Source organism: Myotis lucifugus, unplaced genomic scaffold, assembly GCF_000147115.1.
Source record: "Myotis lucifugus unplaced genomic scaffold, Myoluc2.0 scaffold_16, whole genome shotgun sequence".
NCBI classification, from domain to species: Eukaryota; Metazoa; Chordata; class Mammalia; order Chiroptera; family Vespertilionidae; genus Myotis; species Myotis lucifugus.
This window is the reverse complement of record NW_005871064.1, coordinates 3,526,134-3,547,252: the sequence shown is the minus strand read 5'-3', so window position 1 is coordinate 3,547,252 and position 21,119 is coordinate 3,526,134. Positions and strand designations below refer to the sequence as shown.

The 21,119-nt window shown below is 40.9% G+C and overlaps 1 protein-coding gene across 7 annotated transcripts in view; it reads right to left on the bottom strand.

Moving 5' to 3' along the window:
* Positions 1–21,119, bottom strand: part of PIAS2 (protein inhibitor of activated STAT 2) — a 70,515-nt gene that overhangs the window by 48,211 nt on the left and 1,185 nt on the right. For 5 of the 7 annotated variants that reach the window (XM_014452541.2, XM_014452543.2, XM_014452545.2 and 2 more), the window contains exon 2: positions 2,411–2,885. In XM_014452541.2, coding sequence (XP_014308027.1) covers positions 2,411–2,885 — 475 coding nt within the window. Of the gene's footprint in view, positions 1–2,410; positions 2,886–6,321; positions 6,411–12,964; positions 12,983–21,119 lie in introns of those variants that run through there. The other 2 variants (XM_023750860.1, XM_014452542.2) reach the window with 2 other exon arrangements.

Here is a 21,119-nt window from a genome sequence, read left to right as displayed (position 1 = left end):
ATAAAAGCAAGAACATTTCTATTTCTGAACAAAGCAGGAAGCCTCTCCAGAGGTCACCCCTTGGTGCACTAGGGATACTAATAGGCAGAGAAGACACACTGCTGCATCTTCTCTGTCTCTAGTCTTTTTTTCTGGGCATTCAACCGTGTCTCTGAAACACCTTCCACTGTAACCATGATCCCACAGGCTCTCTTATATTCTCAGTCCTCACGTTGTCCATATGCCTAGGAGTTCCATGAGGTAGGGTCACGTAAGCATATATCATAAGTCTGAATTTTTCTCAAAATACATATAAAGAAATAGTTGCTTTCTTGCAATAATTGCTGAGAAAGAAACATATGTATGAGCCATGATACTGTGCATTGGTAGCATGGCATAAACCAAAAAACCATGACAATGGGAGAAATAAAATTATAGAAACATTTTAACTAGATAAATGAAGCTGTAAAAAAAAAAAAGTTAAAGATGAAAAAGTATTTTAAAAAGGCACTGGGTAATTAACATTTGAAAAGTTTGCTCCTATTATTAATTTTAGAAATAAAATAATCTAAAGAAGACACAAGTTTTTATCCATCAAAATCACAAAGATTTGTTTTTAATAACAAATAAAGGCAGGAAGTAAAGTGCAATGATAGACATTCCTCACTTTGAGTAATTTAAACTAGCATAGCTCTTCTGGAAACTAATTTAGCAATATGTTATCGAGAGTCTAAAATGTTCTTACTCTTTGATGCAATAATTCTACTCATAGGACTCTGTACAAATAATAAAAATGCGAACAAGTACAGAATCCTTATTGCAGAATGAATATAATGGAAGGATAAAAATGCATTACTCTACCTGCCTGGCTCAATATTGTTAAATGAAAGCAAAGCAAAGAGAAAGGGCCTGGAAAAAGCATAGCCACCTTGGCCTGCCAACCAAACAGGCCATATTGACTCCATTAACCAGCTCTGACCCTCAAAATTTCCTTCCAGCACAACCAAGATGTACTGCAGTATAATCCTACCCAAAGGAAAAGAGCACACTGACATATATGAGTTTTCAAATAACTGAAAACAAAAAGGGTCTTCACAGGATGGAAAAGAAAGTAACCTCCCAGGTTAACTATGAAATACCATTTCCCAAACAGTTTATTTCATCAATAAATCCAAATACCTCTGCATATAATTTCATTAAGCAGTAAGAAATTATGCCGTTCTAACATAGAAGTCATCAACCTAGATAAAAATTTGTTAGATACCTGTATCAACTTTAAGTAGCATGATAAAATTTATTATATTTTCTGAGCAATTGATGAATATTAAACAAAAAGCAAAAAAAATTAGAAAAAAATTTTTTGCCACTTTAGAAAAAAAAATCCTATATAATAAAAGGCTAAGCCGAAACCGGTTTGGCTCAGTGGACAGAGCGTCAGCCTGTGGACTGAGAGGTCCCGGGTTTGATTCCGGTCAAGGGCATGTACCTGGGTTGCGGGCACATCCCCGGTGGGGGATGTGCAAGAGGCAGCTGATCGATGTTTCTCTCTCATCGATGTTTCTAACTCTCTCTGTCTCTCTCCCTTCCTCTCTGTGAAAAATCAATAAAATGCATTTTAAAAAAAAATAAAAGGCTAATATGCTAAGTGTCCAGTCGACCAGTCGGCCATTCAACCAATTAAAGCGTAATATGCTAATGATATGCTAAGGCTGCTCAAACACTCACTATGATGTGCACTGACTACCAGGGGGCAGACAGTCGACCAGATGCTATGATGTGCACTGACCACCAGGGGACACACGCTCCAACTGGTAGGTTAGCTTGCTGCTGGGGTCCAGCTGATCGGGACTGAGTGAGATGGGCGGACAAGGCCCTGGAGCCCTCCTACGGTCCTTCCCTGGCTGGCCAACTTCCCTCGTCCCTCCCCGGCCCTGATCATGCACCAGTGGGGTCCCTCAGCCTGGCCTGCACCCTCTCACAGTCCAGGATCCCTCAGGGGATGTCGGAGAGCCATGTTTGGCCCGATTCTGCAGGCCAGGCCGAGGGACCCCACTGGTGCACAAATTTGTGCACTGCACCTCTAGTTAAGTATAAAAGGTTTACTTCTTAGGAAAGCAGTTTAAAAGCTATGTTAAACAGAAACTAAGTCTCTTTGTAAAAATATCAAAAGAATCAAAACACAGAATATCACAGTCAAGAAGATTTGTGTCTGTTCCCCTACATATACATATAAAGGCAATTTGAGTTCTAAGCCAAAAGAATGAGAATGTTGAAATCAACAGTTTTCTGTTAGATTTCAGTCATGGCTGCCAATATTCTTTATCTGTACACTTAAACATTTAGCATTAATGCCTCAATTTATCTTTTAACAGCAAATCAGGCCTTTTGCTTTATTTGTTATCTAGAAGAAACGGATTTGTCTAGCACTTACCTAAACTCGTGGGCTTGATGAGAACATCAAGAACATCATAAAAGGGCAAGTTTTTTAACTGCACATCAGGATGGACTGGAGGAATTGGGGGAGATGGCTGCTGCATCTCAAACGTGGGCTTAGTATCTTGAAGCAACACAGAACCAACAGGGGAGGATGGTGAGTGAGGTGTAACTGAAGTGGAAGGCAACGTGTGGATTCCAGCCACAGCCAAGTCAGGTTCTACAGGTGATGAGTTACCATCCAAACTGAAAACTGATGATTTGATTGTGGATAAATCAGAAAGTCCTTCAAGAGTCCGTGGGTATCGGCGTCTATACAATTCTCGAATTTTAATTTGAACCGCAGGGCTGCAGCCACTCTTCAATAAATGCAACGCCCTCATCAGGAGGTCATGCTTGCGTCCACTTTTATTCCGTCCAGCAAAGCCTAGTAACACTTGTAGTTCAGAAACCCTAAAACTAGAGACCATATTCTAAAAGGAAAGAAAAAATAAATAAGTAAGCCAATAGCCAAGAACATAAAAACCCTGTTTAGAATATAATATAAAATCTTTATTTTCCAGCATTCTATCAATTGGCATGTGCTAGCAACCAGTATTTCCACTTACCAGTTAGAATCATTCCTGTTTATACTGCCAGCCCACCCTCAGTAACTACATTCAAGTTATGGTGCTAATTTTGTTTTGTTGTACTCTTAATTTTGGTAGTCTATTAATTTCTATTAACCCTCATAATCCACTTATGCTCAAGTGAAAACTTGTATTTGTTGGACTATGAAATTTATAACCAATAAAAATATTCCTTTTTAAAACTAAGCCCTACCAATACATAATATTTGTTACAGCATTATCATCAATTGACCAATTAGAATTTTACAACACTATATGCATAACTTCTGATACTAAGCAATAAATTTACAATATCAAGACAGATTTTTAAAAATATATATTTTTATTGATTTCAGAGAGGAAAGGAGAGGGAGAGAGAGATAGAGAAATCAATGATGAGGGAGAATAATTGATCGGCTGCCTCCTTTACGCTACACTGGGGCTTGAGCCTGCAACCCTGGCATGTACCCTGACCAGGACTCAAACCCTGACCTCCTGGTTCATAGGTAGATGCTCAACCACTGAGCCACACCAGCTGGGGCAAGACAGATTTGTAATCCAAAAGCCAACGAATTTTTTACCCCAACTTAAATATCAAAGGACAATATAAGAAAATAATGTTTTTAATATTAAAGCTAAAAATCCACATATCCTATATAATAAAAGGCTAATATGCAAATAGACCGAATGGCAGAACAACTAGAACAACCAAATAAACGAACAACCGGTTGTTATGACGTGCGCTGACCACCAGGGGGGGGTGTGCAGAACATGGCAGGTGTTGGCTGTGGTGAAATGGTGGAGCAGGTGAGTGGGGGTGCCAGACCAAGGTGGGGCACCGGTCGCTGTCATCGGGGCGAGCCTCTGGTGGTTATTGAAAATTATTTGCTCCCGCAAGCCGCAGTCCCACCTAGTGCTCGCACCTGCTGCCAGCACTGGAGCCACCACTGCCCATGCCCGGTGCTGGTCCCGAACACTCAGCACCACCAGCAGGTGTGAGCGGCGCCTGTAGGCCCCGATCACCCCTCAGGGCTTCTCTACCTCCCCCTGCTCCTGAGGGGCCATCAGGGAAGCAGCTGCTGCTCGAACCCACTGCTGGCGCTGGCCCCAATCGCTCCACGCCTTCAGTGGGTGCTATTGGGGCTGGTGACGTCAGCTCGTGGGAGTGGGAGCAGTGGGAGCAGGACTGAAAGCAGACAGGGGACCAGGGGCTGGGTGGGAGGGGCTGGGCGGGGGTACAGAGGATGGGCCAAGACCTGCCCCTGTGCCTACTTGCAGCCTCGTGGCCCACAGTTCCTTTTTTAAGGTGCACGAATTCGTGCACTGGGCCCCTAGTCTTATATAACAGTAAAATTTCTAGAACAGTGGTTCTCAACCTTCCTAATGCCACGACCCTTTAATACAGTTCCTCATGTTGTGGTGACCCCCCAACCATAAAATTATTTTCGTTGCTATTTCATAAATGTAATTTTGCTACTGTTATGAATCATAATGTAAATATCTGATATGCAGGATGTCTTTTCATTGTTACAAATTGAACATAATTAAAGCACAGTGATTAATCACAAAAACAATATGTAATTATATATTTGTTTTCCGATGGTCTTAGGCGACCCCTGTGAAAGGGTCGTTCGACCCCCAAAGGGGTCGCAACCCACAGGTTGAGAACCGCTGTTCTAGAACTGAATTTCCAAGCTAGCTGAGTATCCAATGAGGAAAAGACCTTTGAAGAGCAAGGAAATGAGTGATCACAAATCTCAAAGGATGCCCAGCCTGTGTGGTTCAGTGGTTGAGCATTGACCCATGAACCAAGAGGTCACCAGTTGGATTCCTGATCAGGGCACATGCCCTGGTTTTGGGCTTGATCCCCAGTAGCAGGCATGCAGGAGGCAGCCAATCAATGTGTCTCTCTATCCCTCTTCCTTCCTCTCTCTAAAAGCAATAAAAAAAATTTTTAAAAATCTCAAAGGACAATATTTCCTCCAAGCCACTCCCTATTGACTTGTTCTTGGGAGTAAAATGAAGGTAACAGGCAGTTCCTGCTTCAGGTTTTACCATCTATTTATTCAACGCACCCTAGTTTATACTTTTAGCCACTTGCTGCCTCATAAATCAACCTACTTGGTGATTTTCAGTCAATTCTGAACTCAAAGGTAACCCACCTGTGGGTCATATTTATTTATACACATGTGCACCATGAAGCCAGAAAGAAGAGTAAGACCTGGAGCTGACCAAATGTCTCTATATTTGAAACCAAAACTTTTAAATAAATGATAAATTAAAGAATTCACAGAATAGAAAAATATTCACAAACGAAAACACTCCACATCAAAACTTGTGTGAACAAGGAAAGCAATACATAGAAATTCCTGGTCTTAACTGCCTATGTTAAAATTAAAAAAATAAGCAATCAGAAAAAGAATAGAAACAAACCCAAAGGAAGTATAAGGAAAGAAATGAGCAGAAATTAATGAAATGGGAAAGTATACATTTAAGAGCATATAAGACAAAAATGCAACTCTTTGAAATCTTACAAATTGGCAAACTTTTAGCTCTTAGCACTGATCAAGGAAAAGAAAGTTTTTTTAAAAAAGATAAAAGGGACATTAAAGACAGGTAACACAAAATTAGAGATTAACAAATTAATACCATAAATTGAAGAACATGGATGAAATGGACAATTTTCTATAAAAGTATAACCTACCAAAACCGGTTTGAAATTGAAAATACGAACAATCCTACAACCAAAACAATTAGAATAGTTAAGAAAGTGCCCCACAAAGAAAAAAACAGTAACAATTTTACAAGGGAGTTCTATCAAACATTTAAGAAACAGATCATTCTAATCTTACATCAACTCTTCCAGAAGGGGAAAAGTATATATTTTTAAAATTATAGGTCAATATTACACATTATTAGAGACAAAAATCCTGAATTAACTGTCTTCAAATTGAGACACACACACACACACACACACACACACACACACACACACAAACCCAGACAGACAGAGACAGAGAGAGACAGAGACAGAAAGATCCGGGTTGACTTTATACTTGAAACACAAGGTTGATTTAAATATCAGAAAATCAATCAATGTAGTTCACCATGTTAACAGATTACAGAAGAAAAACATTAACAGATTACAGAATAAAAACATGATCCTCTTCAAAGATGCAGAAAAGGCTTCTGATAAAATTCAACATCCATTTTTTTAAATTAGCAAACTAGTAATAGAAAGGAACAGCCTTAACCTGAAAAGATTATCTACAATAAACCTACAGCAAGCATCATACTTAACTGTGAAACTTTGAAAGTATTTCCTCTAAAATCAGGAACAAGATCAGGATGCCCCCATCACCGCTTCTATTCAACATTGTACTGGAGATCCTAGCCAGCACATTTAGACAAGAAAAAGAAAGAAAGAAAGAGAAAAAAAAAGCATAAGAATTGGAAAGGAGGAAACAAAGAGGTCATTATTCACAGATAGGTTGGTCTACATAGGAAATCCAAAAGAGTTCTATAGATAATTTATCATAATTAGGAGTATAGCAAGATTGTTATACAAAGTCAAATTTTACTTCTATTTACCCTCAAGACAGAAAACATAATTATAAAAAGGTACCATTTATGATTTGATACAAACATAGGGTACCTAGAAATAAATCTAACAAATATCTGCAATAGTTTAGTTGAAGAAAATTATAAAACTTTATTGAGAGACACTAAAAGATCTAAATACTGGTATATGAAGATTACAATGGTCATGATTAAGAAAACTTAGTAACAAAATGTTAATTTTCTCCAATGCATTTCCCATAAAAACCCCAAAAGGTTGTGTGTGTGTACCTACATAACTTCAAAAGATGACTCTAAAATTATGTGGAGAACCTAATACTCAAGAAGCTCCTTGAAAAACTGCAATGCAGGAGGACTTGGTCTACTTCCATGTCCCCCAATGACTGACTTTAACTTTTTCTATTAAAACCTGAAAGTTGAATATAATATTAATAAACACATATGTTTGAAGGCATAACGCACTACAAAGGCAGCAAGGACCTGAGAGGCCAAGACTGTGGAAAGGAGGGAAGCGTAGCACATTGGATGCCTCTTTTCCCCTGGAGATATTTGCCAATGGGAAAGGATGGTGGATAAGTTGAGAAGTCAAGCAGAACTCTGAATAGACTTACAGGGCTGGTTATCTGCAAAATATAATCTGTAAGAGCTGGTATCTAGGGTATATAATAAACTCTTACAAATAAGTATGAAAAAGACAGAAGGCCCAGTATAAAAATGGGCAAAAAACTTGGCAAGTCACATCACAAAAGATATCCAAATTGCAAGTATATTAAAAGGGGTTTTATATAATTACTTATTAGGGGACTGTGGGAATGCAAATTAAAACCACTAAACATCTACCAAAACGTCTAAAATTAAGAATGGACAACAAAAAACAGGACATGGAATAACTGGAACTATGTTATTTTGTTAGTAGAAGGGTCTGAACAAACACAACAATATGCACTATACTCAAAAAGAAAAGGAGGGAGGGAGGGAGGAGGGCAGGAAGGAGCGAGGATAGCAGTCTTATGTATTAAAAATACAATTACTGAAATAAGTTCTACAGAAAAGTTCAAAGGCAAAGTAAAAGAGAACTATTCCAGAGTGTAATAAACAAATGAAGCTTCAATCTAGGAAGTCCAACATTCATCCATCAAGAGTCTCCGAGAAAACAAAAAAGGAGGAAAGAAATTATCAAAGATAATTCCCCAGACCTAAAGAGTCTTAAAACTGAAAAGGTACCTGACAGAAGGAATGAAAAAAGCCTATCACTAAACACATTTAAGAGACCAAAGATAAAGATATCACCATAAAGACTGTAAAGAAGGTTACTACAAAAGGATAACCACCAGATTAGCAACACTGGGGCTGCTTTAAATTCCTAGACCAAAATTTTAAAAGTTCAGAGAGAAAAGTTGTATTACCAACTTAAAATTCTATATCTAAAATTTCAATCAGAAACAAAAGGCAAGCCATTTTCAAATATTCAAAACTTACAAAGTTTATCACCAGCTTACCCACCAGCATACTTATAATTATACAGGTTGGGGCAAAAGCAGGCTTACAGTTGTTCGTATGGAAAATAATACAATGATTAACAAATAATAATACAAGAATAAACTATTTCATGTACTCACAACTGCAGACCTACTTTTGCCCCATCCTGTATTCCTGTAAAATAAAATTTTAATTAAAAAAAAGACATGGAATCCAAATAATAGCCATAACCCAGGAGTGTAATGTAAAGTAATCCCAGAATGACAGCTGTATTAGCGCACCTAGAAAGAAAGTGCGCCAATTAGAAAAGGAAGGTTGAGAACTCCAGAATACCTATCTTGCAGAAAAACTGAATGGCTACAAGATGAGAACACATTGTAATACCAAATTTAAAAAATAACGTCCATGAGCTCTCCTCAATCAAGCGGGACTTTGTTATATTTCTCCTTTAAGGAGCAGAGGTTTATACTATTTTTAAAGAATAATTTATTGATTTTTAGAGAGAGAGGAAGGGAGGAGAAACATAGATGTGAAACCGCAATATCGATCAGCTACCTCTTGCAAACCGCCTGCCTACCAGGAATCGAGCCTGCAACCAGGGCATGGAACCAGCAACTGCTCGGTGCATGGGACAACACCCAATCAACTGAGCAACATTGGCCAGGGCAGCACGGGTTTAGTTAACAGAATTTCCTCTACAGCTCCACTCTACTTGGTTCTAACAGTGATTAATATTTACATAACAAAGGCTAGCTATTAGTACTTAATTTCTAGAATCTCCTTTAGAAGTACAAAAAGTGTGCAAGAGTTATAAACCAATAATAAAAATCTTGACAATAAAACAGAAAATTAAGGTTGGAAGAAAAGGAAGTGTGGAGGTAGAAAAAACAAAGAGAAATAGATGGGTGTTAAAAGCTCGGAATGGAAGATGTATTATCTGAAACTGATAGGCCAAGAAACAGAAATTTGCTGCAAAAAGTTAAGAATAATCAACACCGGAATAGGAACCAAAAAAATGTAACAGCAGAATTAGAAACAAAGTGGAAAACATAATGACCGAAATTTGTTATTTACTAGAAAGTCAAGCAACAGATACTGTTTAGAATTCAAAGAAAAATCAAGATATAAAAAGAGATGTGGTATTTTTAAGTTTGGGAATTTACCTAAAAATTAAAAATAAAAGAGTTTAAGGCAGTTATATCAGGAGTGAGACTTAGTGGGAAAGGATGGACTTTTACTTTCCTTTGGAATTTTTCTGCACTATCTGCACAAGGACTGTTTTTATTTGGGGGGAAAAAATGAGGAATGGAAATAAGAAAATATAAAATGTTATTAAAACCATTTTTCAGATTAAGGAAAAAGTGCAATAACTTGTTCAATGTCATAAAGTCAATATCCAGGCAAACACTAAAAATATATATACATTTTGTGGCATAATCAAGATTTGCTTTTACTAACCTACATGAATAAGCAAATGGAGAGCTCTGAATGTCTTTGTTAGGTATATATTGCTCTCTGCAAAGTCAAAAAGCAAACAAACAGTTTCAAACCACTTTTCCAAAAAGTCTAGGAAAAAAGCCACATTGCTAGGGGGTTCAAAATGAATATTCATAGAAAATAGTTTGGACTATGATACCAATTGATTCCACATAACACTTTTACTTCAATTCAACTATCCAATTCCTTATGTTGAGGTACTTGAATAAAAACAGACTGTCAAGACAACTCAAAAGGAAAAAAATTGTCTTTAAAAAAAAATAGTGCTGGGAAAACTGGTATCCACATGCAAAAGAAGTTGAATCCCTCACACCATAAGCAAACATTAACTCAAAATGGATCAATCACCTAAATGTAAAAGCTAAAACTATAAATATAACCTTTTAGATGAAAACAGGCATAAATCTTTATGACACTGATTGGGCAATGGTTTCTTCGAATTGACATCAAAAGCAACAAAAGAAAATGCAGATAAACTTCATCAAAATTAAAAACTTTTGTTTCAACGTACACTATCAAGAAAGTGAAAAGACAATCCACAAAAAGAAAAAGTGAAAATCATATATCTGATAAAGAACTTGTATCTAGAATAAAGAATTTAAACTTAATTTTTAAAATAACCCAATTAAGAAATGGGCAAAAGGTTTGAACTCTTCTCTAAAGAAGATATACAATGGCCAATAAGCACATGAAAAGATGCTCAAGTCCTGGCCAATGTAGCCTAGTTGATTTGAGCATCATACCCAAACGCCAAGGTTGTGGGCTCAATCCCTGGTAGGGGCACATACAAGAATCAATCAGTGAATGAATAAATAAGTGAAACAGCAAATCAATGTCTTTCTCTCTCTCTCTTTCTTTATCCCTCCCTCTCTCTCTCATTAAAATCAATCAATAGAGACCAAGATGGCGGCGTAGGTAAACACCGGAGACCGCTGCCGCATACAACCATTTCAAAAATACAACTAAAAGACGGAACGGACATCACCCAGAACCACAGGAAGGCTGGCTGAAGAGAGACTCTACAACTAGAAGGAAAGAGAACAGCAAACCGAGGCTCAGAGGAGGCGCAGTGTGGAAAATACAAAGGTACCGAGGTGCGCACGAAAGCGAGCTGGTGGCTGAGGGCGCGGTTGTCGTTTTCGGTCGGGAGTGAGTCTCAGACTCTGGGCTCCAGATCCGGGCGAGTCTCTAGGGATTCAGACTCAGAGGGGAGAAGCGGGATTATCCGGCATCAGTTGGAACCTGAGGGCAGCTTTCTCTCCGAGGTTTGCAGCGGCTGCCGGGGTTCTGAGAAGCAGAGCCTCTGGGAACGGGACTGAGAGTGGCCATAACTGCTCCCTCCACCCGCCCTGTTGATCCCGCCCCGCCCAAGCCCTGCGCACAGCCATTTGCCGATCGCCTCAGGCAAAGGCTGGATTAGCGCCTTCCCAGAAGACAGACGTTTTCCACACAGCTGATTCCTACAGCCAGTCGGCTGGTGGTCAAATCCCTCTAGTGTTAACTACAACAATTAAGGCTTGGCTAGAACAAGACTGCGCACAAAGACCACAAGGGGGTGCACCAAGAAAGCATAAAAGATGCGGAGACAAAAAAACATGACAGAAATGGAGGATATGGAGCTAAGAATCGCAATTTTGAGGGCTTGCTATAAACTTGAGCAGAGCCTCACGAAAACTAATGAGACCCTCGATGCTACGATAAAGAAATTAGAAAGTAAGCATACACGGACTGAAATAAAGAATATTATACCCAATAGCAGACCAGAGGAGCACAAGAATCAAACCAAAGATTCGACAAAAAACACCCAATTGGAAAAGCAAAATGAAAAAAGAATCCGAAAGTGTGAAGATAGTGTAAGGAGCCTCTGGGACAGCTTCAAGCGCACTAATATCAGAATAATAGGGGTGCCAGAAGATGAGAGACAGCAAGATATTGAAAACCTATTTCAAGAAATAATGGCAGAAAACTTCCCCCACCTGGTGAAAGAAATGGACTTACAGGTCCAAGAAGCGAAGAGAACCCCAAACAAAAGGGATCCAAAGAGGACCACACCAAGACACATCATAATTAAAATGCCAAGAGCAAAAGACAAAGAGAGAATCTTAAAAGCAGCAAGAGAAAGAGACTCAATTACCTACAAGGGAATACCCATACGACTGTCAGCTGATTTCTCAACAGAAACTTTGCAGGCCAGAAGGGAATGGCAAGAAATATTCAAAGTGCTGAATACCAAGAACCTACAACCAAGATTACTTTATCCAGCAAAGCTATCATTCAGAATTGAAGGTCAGATAAAGAGCTTCACAGATAAGGAAAAGCTAAAGGACTTCATCACCACTAAACCAGTATTATACGAAATGCTGAAAGGTTTCCTTTAAGAAGAGGAAGAAGAAAAAGGTAAAGATACAAATTGTGAACAACAAACATGCATCTATCAACAAGTGAATCTAAGAATCAAGTGAATAAATAATCTGATGTACAGAATGAACTGGTGATTACAATGAATCAGGGACATAGAAGGGGAATGGACTGACTATTCTTGGGGGGGGGGGGGAATGGGAGATGCGGGAAGAGAATGGACAAAAATCGTGCACCTATGGATGAGGACAGTGGGTGGGGAGTGAGGGCGGAGGGTGGGGCGGGAACTGGGAGAAGGGGAGTTATGGGAAAAAAAGAGGAACAAATGTAATCAGAACAATAAAGATTTAATTTAAAAAAAATAAAAATAAAATAAAATCAATCAATAAAAATTTTTTTTAAAAGAAGCTCAGTATCATTAGTCATTGGGAAATGCATATCAAAACCACAATGAGACACCACTCCACAACCATGAGTTTGAGGATGTGGAAAAGTTAGAACCTTTTCACTTTCCTGATAGCGCCAAGACCTAGCTGAAAGTACTGATGAGGTATTTATTTAAAAGACTGATTGGTCTATCATCCAATCTTGCAAACAAAAACAAAAAGGGTGAACCAATCTCAGACTATAATACAAGACTAGAAACCTTTTGTGTGCAACATTCTGGGCTTTCTTTATTAAACCCAAGCACAGAAAAAGCCCTGACTTCCGTATTCATTAGCAGGCTCCAGTCTGAACTAAGTAGCCTAATAAAGAGACATAAGCTGGGCTGGAAAGCTGCCCCTCTTGCTGAATTAGCTGAGCATTTTGAGAAAACCTTGAGGCAAGGTAAAATTTTTAAAGCCAATAGACATGGCCCACAGTTACAAGAGCTCCAAGGACCGAGAGGAGGACCTTCACATACACATTCCAAGCCAGAATCTAGAAGTCCTCCACTCAGGAACACTGTGCCCTGAAATCTCTGCCTTCATTGTAAACAACCAGGGTACTGGAAAAGGGAATGCTCCTACAGAACCCGTCCTTTAACAGACCTCCACTTTTTGCCAGACTGTTCTTCCATCAGAGAAGTCTTGAAAGATTTGATTTCCAAAATAATAATCATCATTGATGAGGCCCCAAAGGATCCACTGGGAAGTTGCTCCCCATGATACCTCTAAATGAACAAGGGGAAACTAAGATAAAAATTAATGAAGAATCGGTATAGTACTGGTGGACACCAAAGCCACTTTATCTACTTTCATAAACAGCAAATCCCTAAGAGGTAAGAGAATATTTTTGTAGTGGGAATTTCTAACCAAACTCAATGGGTCTAAACCAGTCCAGATGACACTAGGGCCATTTTTGGAAATCATACTTTCCTTCTATGTGACACTGCCCCAATAAACCTGTTTGGACAAGATTTGCTTTCTAAATTGAGGAGTCATATAAAATTTAACTGGGAAGAAGAAATGTCTCAGAAATTCCTAACTCTCCTAAACCTGAGCTGCTCTGCTCCTCTGCAACAAGGGACTGATGAAATTGAGAAAATCTGAAACCCCATCTCCCAGAAGTGCCTGAATGCCTACAGGCTTCTTCTTACATTGAGAAATACAAATTAAGAGCTCTGAACCCACAAAATTCCAAATATATCATTCCAAACCCCTGCCTAAATCCCCTCAATATCCACTAAAACCAGAAGCTATCACCAACTGTAGAAAACTTAATTAAGCAAGGACTTAAAATTCCACGCACTAGCCCCTGTAACACTCCGATCTTACCCATTAAAAATCCAAATGGATGAAGCTGGGGATTTGCTGCGTGCAAATAAAACGGTGATACTAAGGTAGTTTCAAATTCCAATGCCTTGTTAGCTAATGTACCTATCGTCTCAAAATGGTCCACAGTGGTGGATCTTTGCTCTGCGCTTTCCTTAGTATCCCAGTTGACAAGGAGAATCAGTATTTACTTACCTTCACTTAGAAAAAATAACAACATACCTGGACTATAATGCCACAGTGTACACTGAAGCCACATCCTATTTTTGAAGGTTTTACATCAAGACTTGGCAACTTTAGCCCTGACAGGTTTGACTCAATGGATAGAGCGTCGGCCTTCGGACTCAGGGGTCCCAGGTTCGATTCCGGTCAAGGGCATGTACCTTGGTTGCGGGCACATATCCAGTGGGGAGTGTGCAGGAGGCAGCTGATCGATGTTTCTCTCTCATTGATGTTTCTAACTCTCTATCCCTCTCCCTTCCTCTCTGTAAAAAATCAATAAAATATATTTTTAAAAAAAAAGACTTGGCAACTTTACAGTTTCCTAAGAAATCTTCACTCATTCAATATGTAGATGACTTATCTGTTATGTTCCGCTAATAAGGATTCAGAAATAGATTCAATTTATATATTACAGCAATTAGTTTGTAAAGGCCATAGGCCTCCAAGGAAAAACTCCAATTCTCAAAAAAGGTTCACTACCTAGGACATGATTTGACTGCAGAAGGCATTTCCCTCTCACTTGAAAGAATAAACATAATCCCAAAACTTCCCTAAACCTACATCAAAATGACAGTTAATGAGTTTCCTTGGACTTGAAGAATATTACAGATCTTGGGTTACAAATTTTTCTCTGATTGAAACTCCTCTGTATCAGTTTACAAGGAACTCAATCCCAGACCCCAGACCCCAGACCCCAGACCCTGGGAAGAAATTCACGAGCAAGCTTTTAGCCAATTAAAATTAGCTCTATAACAAATTCCGGTCCTAGGGCTCCCAAATTATACTAACAATTAGACCCAGTAATCAAATGTTTATGTATCAAATGTTTACAGTATCCAAATGTTTATGAGATCCTTCTCCTTTCACCTAAACTCCATATTAAGCGCTGCAATTTGCTCAATCCTGCTACCCTTGCCTGACAATGGCACAGATCACCATAACTATGTAGACATGGTGTCACGGTTATTAAGCCCTTGTACTGACTTGCAAAACACACAGATTTAATACCCTTTTCATCCATGGGTCCTATGCTATAATTGCAGAAGGGAAATATCAAGCACAACATGCTGTTAACAACTCAATATGAACTACTGGAAAGGGGAATCCTTCCTCAGTTTAAGTCTGCTCAACCAGCAGAACTACATGCCCTCACTTTAGCTTGTTAGCTATCCAATGGAAAATCCAAAAACATTTTATACTAGAGGCCCAATGCATGAAATTCGTGCAGGGGTAGGGTCCGTAGGCCTGGCCGGTGATGAGAGCCGATCTGTGGGGTGACCAGCGGGGCAATCAGGGGAGCCCGCGCTGGCTCCTGCCTTGGCTGGCCTGGAGCCTGCAGGCTGGGGACAGCTCCTGCCTTGAGCGTCTGCCCCCCAGTGGTAAGTGCACATCATAGCAACAGGTTGTTCCACCGGTCGTTCTGCCATTTGCATATTAAGCTTTTATTATATAGGATTGACAGCAGCTATGCCTTTGGGGTGGTCCATGACTTTGGTATGTTAAAGAAACAGAGAGAGTTCCTCACTTCTAGTGGAACTGCAATCAAGAATGGGCCCCGCCATAGCTGGTTTGGCTCAGTGGATAGAGTGTCAGCCTGCGGACTGAAGGGTCCCAAGTTCAATTCTAGTCAGGGGCACATGCCCAGGGTTATGGGCTCCATCCCCAGTAGGGGGCGTGCAGGAGGCAGCCGATCAATGGTTCTCTCTTATCATTGGTGTTTCTATCTCTCTCCCTCTCTCTTCCTCTCTGAAGTCAATAAAAAATATATTTAGAAAAAAAAGAGAATGGGCCCCAAGTAAATGAACTGCGCTCTGCCATTCTACTGCCTAACTGAATTGCAATTATTAACATTGAAGCTATTACTAGAAAAACAGAATCTGAGTTCAGGGAAACCTCTAGCAGATGCAACATGAATCAGAACTAAATTGTCCCAATATGCAACTTGAATAAACTTCCTATGACTGACTCAAACCAAATTATTTGTAAGTAGTGGCTCGGTGCACAGATTCATGCACATTGAAAGGAAATTAATTAGAAGTTGGCCAGTGGGGCGGGACTGGGAAAGATGGGCCAGACACGCCCTGGAGCCAACCTCCTGGGGTCCCTCCCCCACCAGCACACCTGGAGCAGGCCGCGCAATGGCTGAAAAGGCGCCTGTGGAGTGAGGGGGTCCCTCGGGCAGGTGAGGTCCCTTGTCCTGACCTGAGGGGATCAGGTCGAAACCAGCTCTCTGACATCCCCTGAGGGGTCCTGGAGTGGGAGAGGGCACTCTGCAAAGTTGCTGTCGCTTGGCAACTCCTACATTGAGCGTCTGCCCCCTGGTGGTCAATGTGTGTCATACCTACTGGCTGGTCGGCCGGTCACTTAGCCTTTTATATATATAGATATATAAATAGATAATTTATATAAAAAACAAAATCAGCCTGGCCAGCATGGCTCAGTGGTTAAGCATCGACCTACTAGTATGAACCAGGTGACGGTTTGATTCCCGGGCATATTCCTACTGTGGGTTCAATCCCCAGTATGGGGCATGCAAGAGGCAGCCGATCAGTGATTCTCTCTCATCATTGATGTTTCTGTTTCTCTCCCCTCCCTTCCTCTCTGAAATCAATAAAAATATACTTTAAAAAAAAAAAAGCCCTAGCCGGTTTGGCTCGCTGGATAGAGCATCAGTCTGCGGACTGAAGGGTCCCAGGTTTGATTCCAGTCAAGGGCACATGCTCAGGTTGTGGGCTCGATCCCCAGTAGGGGGCATGCAGGAGGCAGCCAATCAATGATTCTCTCTCATCACTGATGTTTCTATCTCTCTCCCCTTCTCCCTTACTCTCTGAAATCAATAAAAATATATTTTTTTAAAAAGACAAAATCAGGCACCAAGCTAGATAACACTGTTGAGACTAACAAGGATGCAAATTTAATATTAACCAAGGACTCACTGAGAGCCCAGACAGCCACCTGGTTCGTTCACTGTACCTAAAAATGCCATTACTAAAAGCTCTACATTCAGCAACTCATCATGGCACAGATAAAATGATCTAAACTATGAAAAAGTATTGGTGAGATCACTGATCTAAGGTCACAAATTTGGTTTGTGACCAATGTCTAATTTGCCAAGCCCATAACCCTGGAAAGGCTATTAAGATATTAACAGAGCATCCCCACCGGTGACTTACTAGGGTCAGGGGTCCTCAAACTTTTTAAAAAGGGGGCCAGTTCACTGTCCCTCAGACCGTTGGAGGGCCGGACTATAGTTTAAAAAAAAAAACTATGAACAAATTCCTATGCACACAGCGGCAGCAAAAACACCTGGCGGGCCGGATAAATGTTTTCGGCGGGCCGCATGTGGCCCGCGGGCCGTAGTTTGAGGACCCCTGTCTAGGCCATTTGAACTTACAATGGATTTCATTCTACTGCCTCCCACAATGAATTATCACTATATTCTAGTAATTGTTTGTATGTCCTCAGGATGAATTAAAGCCTTCCCATACAGAAAGGCTGACACCAAAACAGTGGCTAAGAAACTTTTAGAAAACATATATTTCCTTTATGGAGTATCCCCAGAGAAATCTCTCATTTTGACACACACAGAGATAACACACACACAGGAGAACTCATTTCATTGGACAAATTATTAAATACAGCGCTGCTGACACAATGGCATTAACATTGCCCTTACTGTCCTCAGTCACCTGGTAAATTCCAATGGACTAAAGCTAGTTAAATTAACAGAATTAACTGGACTGCCCTGGTCAAAAGTTTTACCATTGGTTTTGGTGGCAATTAGACACTTAGAGAAAGGCATAAATTAATGCCTTATGAAATAGTAACAAGAAGAACTATGCCTTTGATGATAAAACCACACATGTCTCCTGCACTCATCAATTCTGAAATGACTCAATACTGTAAAGCTTTAATGCATCATGCCAAAATATTTTTCCACCAGGTAAAGGAAGCTTTCTGTGGACCTCCAACAGATGATCAAACCTTTCACAGTTTAGAACCTGGAGAGTAGGTATTCTGGAAACGACACCTAAGAAAGAATGCCCTTTAACGTCGTTAAAAGAGACCATAGCAGGTTCTCCTTACTACCCAGAAACAGAAACAAGATGAGCAATGGGATGAACAGCGAAAGCAATTCCTCCATAGATGACATCATAACCTGAGTTTCACAATGAAACATAGCATTTTAACTCTGATGGTGACTAAGAGTGCGCTAATACCAAGTTTTCAGTCAAACTCTCCTGTCTGACGTGATGACCAAAGGGGGAAGTTGCTGTATTAATTAAACAAGGAAGCCATTAAACCTAGGTGACTCTAATGCTGTGGTGCCTATGTCAGCAAACCAACATCTAAGCCAACTAGGATTTAAGCTACAGCCAGTCAATAATTTCCTTACCTTGCTTCTACCTTTTCTCTATACGTTTTCTGCCAGCTCCTATTAACTGAGTGCTCCTAACCACATATGGTTTAGTGCTGCCCAATTCAAACTGATTTTTGCTCAAATAAATTCTTAAAATGTAATGCCTGCATTTATCTTTTAATACCACTAATAGCTTTGAATCACATGGTAGATTCTGTTACATCTATCATCAATTTGAATATTTCCTTGTTCAACAGTTGGGGAGTAGGAGGAATGAGGACCTCTAACTTCAAACCCCCCTTAACTTCCCATTCTACTTCTACCAGAATGGCCAGTCCTACTAGGTGTAAGGAACCAAATACTCAAGACTTCCGAATAGAAAATCTGTTACAAAATTAGTTAAGCCTCTTAGTATAAAAGATTTTGTGTCTGGATTACCAGTATCTATTAAGAAAGTTATAATCACTGGCTCTTCTTCACTAGCCCAAATACACACCCAGACACTTAAACATTCACTCTTGTTTTGACACACAGAGAGATAATAAATTCTCAATGCACAAAAGGGTGTGAATACAGAAAAGAGACTCTTTAAAAAAGAAATCTTAATACAATAGATCCTCCTCTACCCTTACATTTGAGTGGAGGGAAGTAGGAGAGTAGATTAGCCAGGTTAAATTGCAGCAGGGGCCTTTTTAAGGATGGCTGAAGGGTGACACCAGCATGAAATGGTGCAACTGGAGGAGAAAGACAAGGGTAAAAAGCTGTTCTGACTGAAGAAGAGATGAGGGACTTCAGAACCCCAACTATTTTGCCTCTCCTCCACCTCTGTGCTGGGCTCTGCTAGAGACTAGAAAGCAGGGTGGCAGTGACAGAAGTCCAGGCATCAGCTCTTATAAGCTTGTCCCAGGTTAATTCACTAAATTTGCAAACTAGTTTATCCACAAAATCCTACCAAAATAAGTGCTGTAAAATAAGCAACTGATGAATTGAATAATTTCTCCCTCCAACACCCTGGAAGCTTCTAATACGTGATGCATTATTATCATCATCTTTGGTGATTCAGCCCACAATTTCCCTTCACAGAGAACAGACCCATTCCTTTCCCTCAACCCACTGGAATGATCAAGTGCAGGCAGAAGCAGTGACAACACAACTGATTTACAGAGAGAAATGAGGAAGCTGACCCAGAACACAAATGGGAGGGGGAAAGGGAGAGAGACAAGGAGAAAAGCTTCTCTGGTTTCCAAACCACTCTGCAGTTCCTGGTTCGGCTCCCACCTAAGCACTGACCACCTGCTCTGCCCTATCCCAGTACATAAATTCTCTGCTTTTTGCTAAGCTTTGACCAACAACAGTTACAAAAGTGTAAGACGAGACTTGAAAAAGTTTTCACCAACGAAATACCTTAGAAGAGGAAAAAGTGGTATACATCCGTTATGCACAAAAATTAAGAAAATACTGCAGTTAAAAAAGAAACAACTTCAAACTTCAGTCTTCTCAAGCCATCCTAAATTTAACGTATGAATCTACACAGGTAAGGCTCAGGCCTGCTCCATCCAAAAGATCCACAGACGTTAAAAGCTCTACAGCCAGGGCTCCGAGACACTAAAGCCCGTCTACTTGATCGTCATGAACACCTTTTATGCACTGACTTGAGAGAGCGCGCGTCAGGGAAAGAAAGAGAGCAACGTCGACTGGTTGTTCCCCTCATCTTTGTATTCATCGCTCGTTTCCTGTGTGTGCCCCGACCCAGGCGCCGGGAGACACGCTCTACCGGCTCTTTTGCTGAAGTCCACCAGCCAGGTAACCAGCCAACATCCTTCCCCGACCCTCCGTCCCTCGCCAAAAATAAATAAAATAAATAAGCATACAAAACTGAATCTCTTATCGGATTCCTTCTTACGTCTTCTTTCAAGTTAACCCTGACATCAGACGTGTGTGACACACAAGCTTTGCATTTGCCTGCATTTCAAGTTCACTCTCACCTCCACTTTTGACTTTGTTTTTAAAATCGGCGTTTCCGTCCCTAAGTGTCCCAGTTATGTCGCCAGCCATTCAGCGAGCCGTGAAAAAAAATAAATAAATAAGCCCGGCTCGTTTATCACCGTTTTGTGCCGCCGAGGACGCTGAAGGTCAGGGGGGGACACCCTTTCCACCCCACCCCCTGCACCCCCCATCCCGAACCTCTCGCGGCGGTTCTCAACCTGTGGGTAGCGAACAATGAAAATACATCCTGCACATCAGATATTTACATGACGATTCATAACCGTAGCGCAATTACAGTGATGAAGTAGCCACGAAAATAATTTTATGGTTGGGGGTCACCACGACATGAGGAACTGTATGAAAGGGTCGCGGCATGAGGAAGGTTGAGAACCACTGAGCAAGGCATCAACAACCAAGCGGCGGCGACCTTGCTCTGGGGCCAGCGGGAAAAATGTCTGTTCCTCCAGAGCTCCTGAGACGAGTTTACAAACAAACCCCAGGACAGCGTGGACTGTGCGGGTTCCTTACCGCGGCGCCGGGAGACTATCCAGGGTCGAGGCTGAAGCAGGATTCCCCCCAAGACCACGCTTCCCTCCCAGATGCTGAGGCAGCACCGGTGGCGGGGGCCCTTCCCGTGACACCGCTGACTAACCCGCAGCCTCCGCCAGGGAGGAGGGCGAGGAACTCCGAAACGCAACTTCACGTTTCGGGAAACAAGTCTCCCACCAAGTGAGCAGCAGCCTGTGGGCTTGCGAATCGCCATCCACACGGACGCCCTGGCGGTCCACCTCAGCCCTTAAAATAACGGGGAGGTCGCGTCCTCCTTCCCGAGGACGCCCGGCCCCCGCGTCAGGTGTGAGGAGC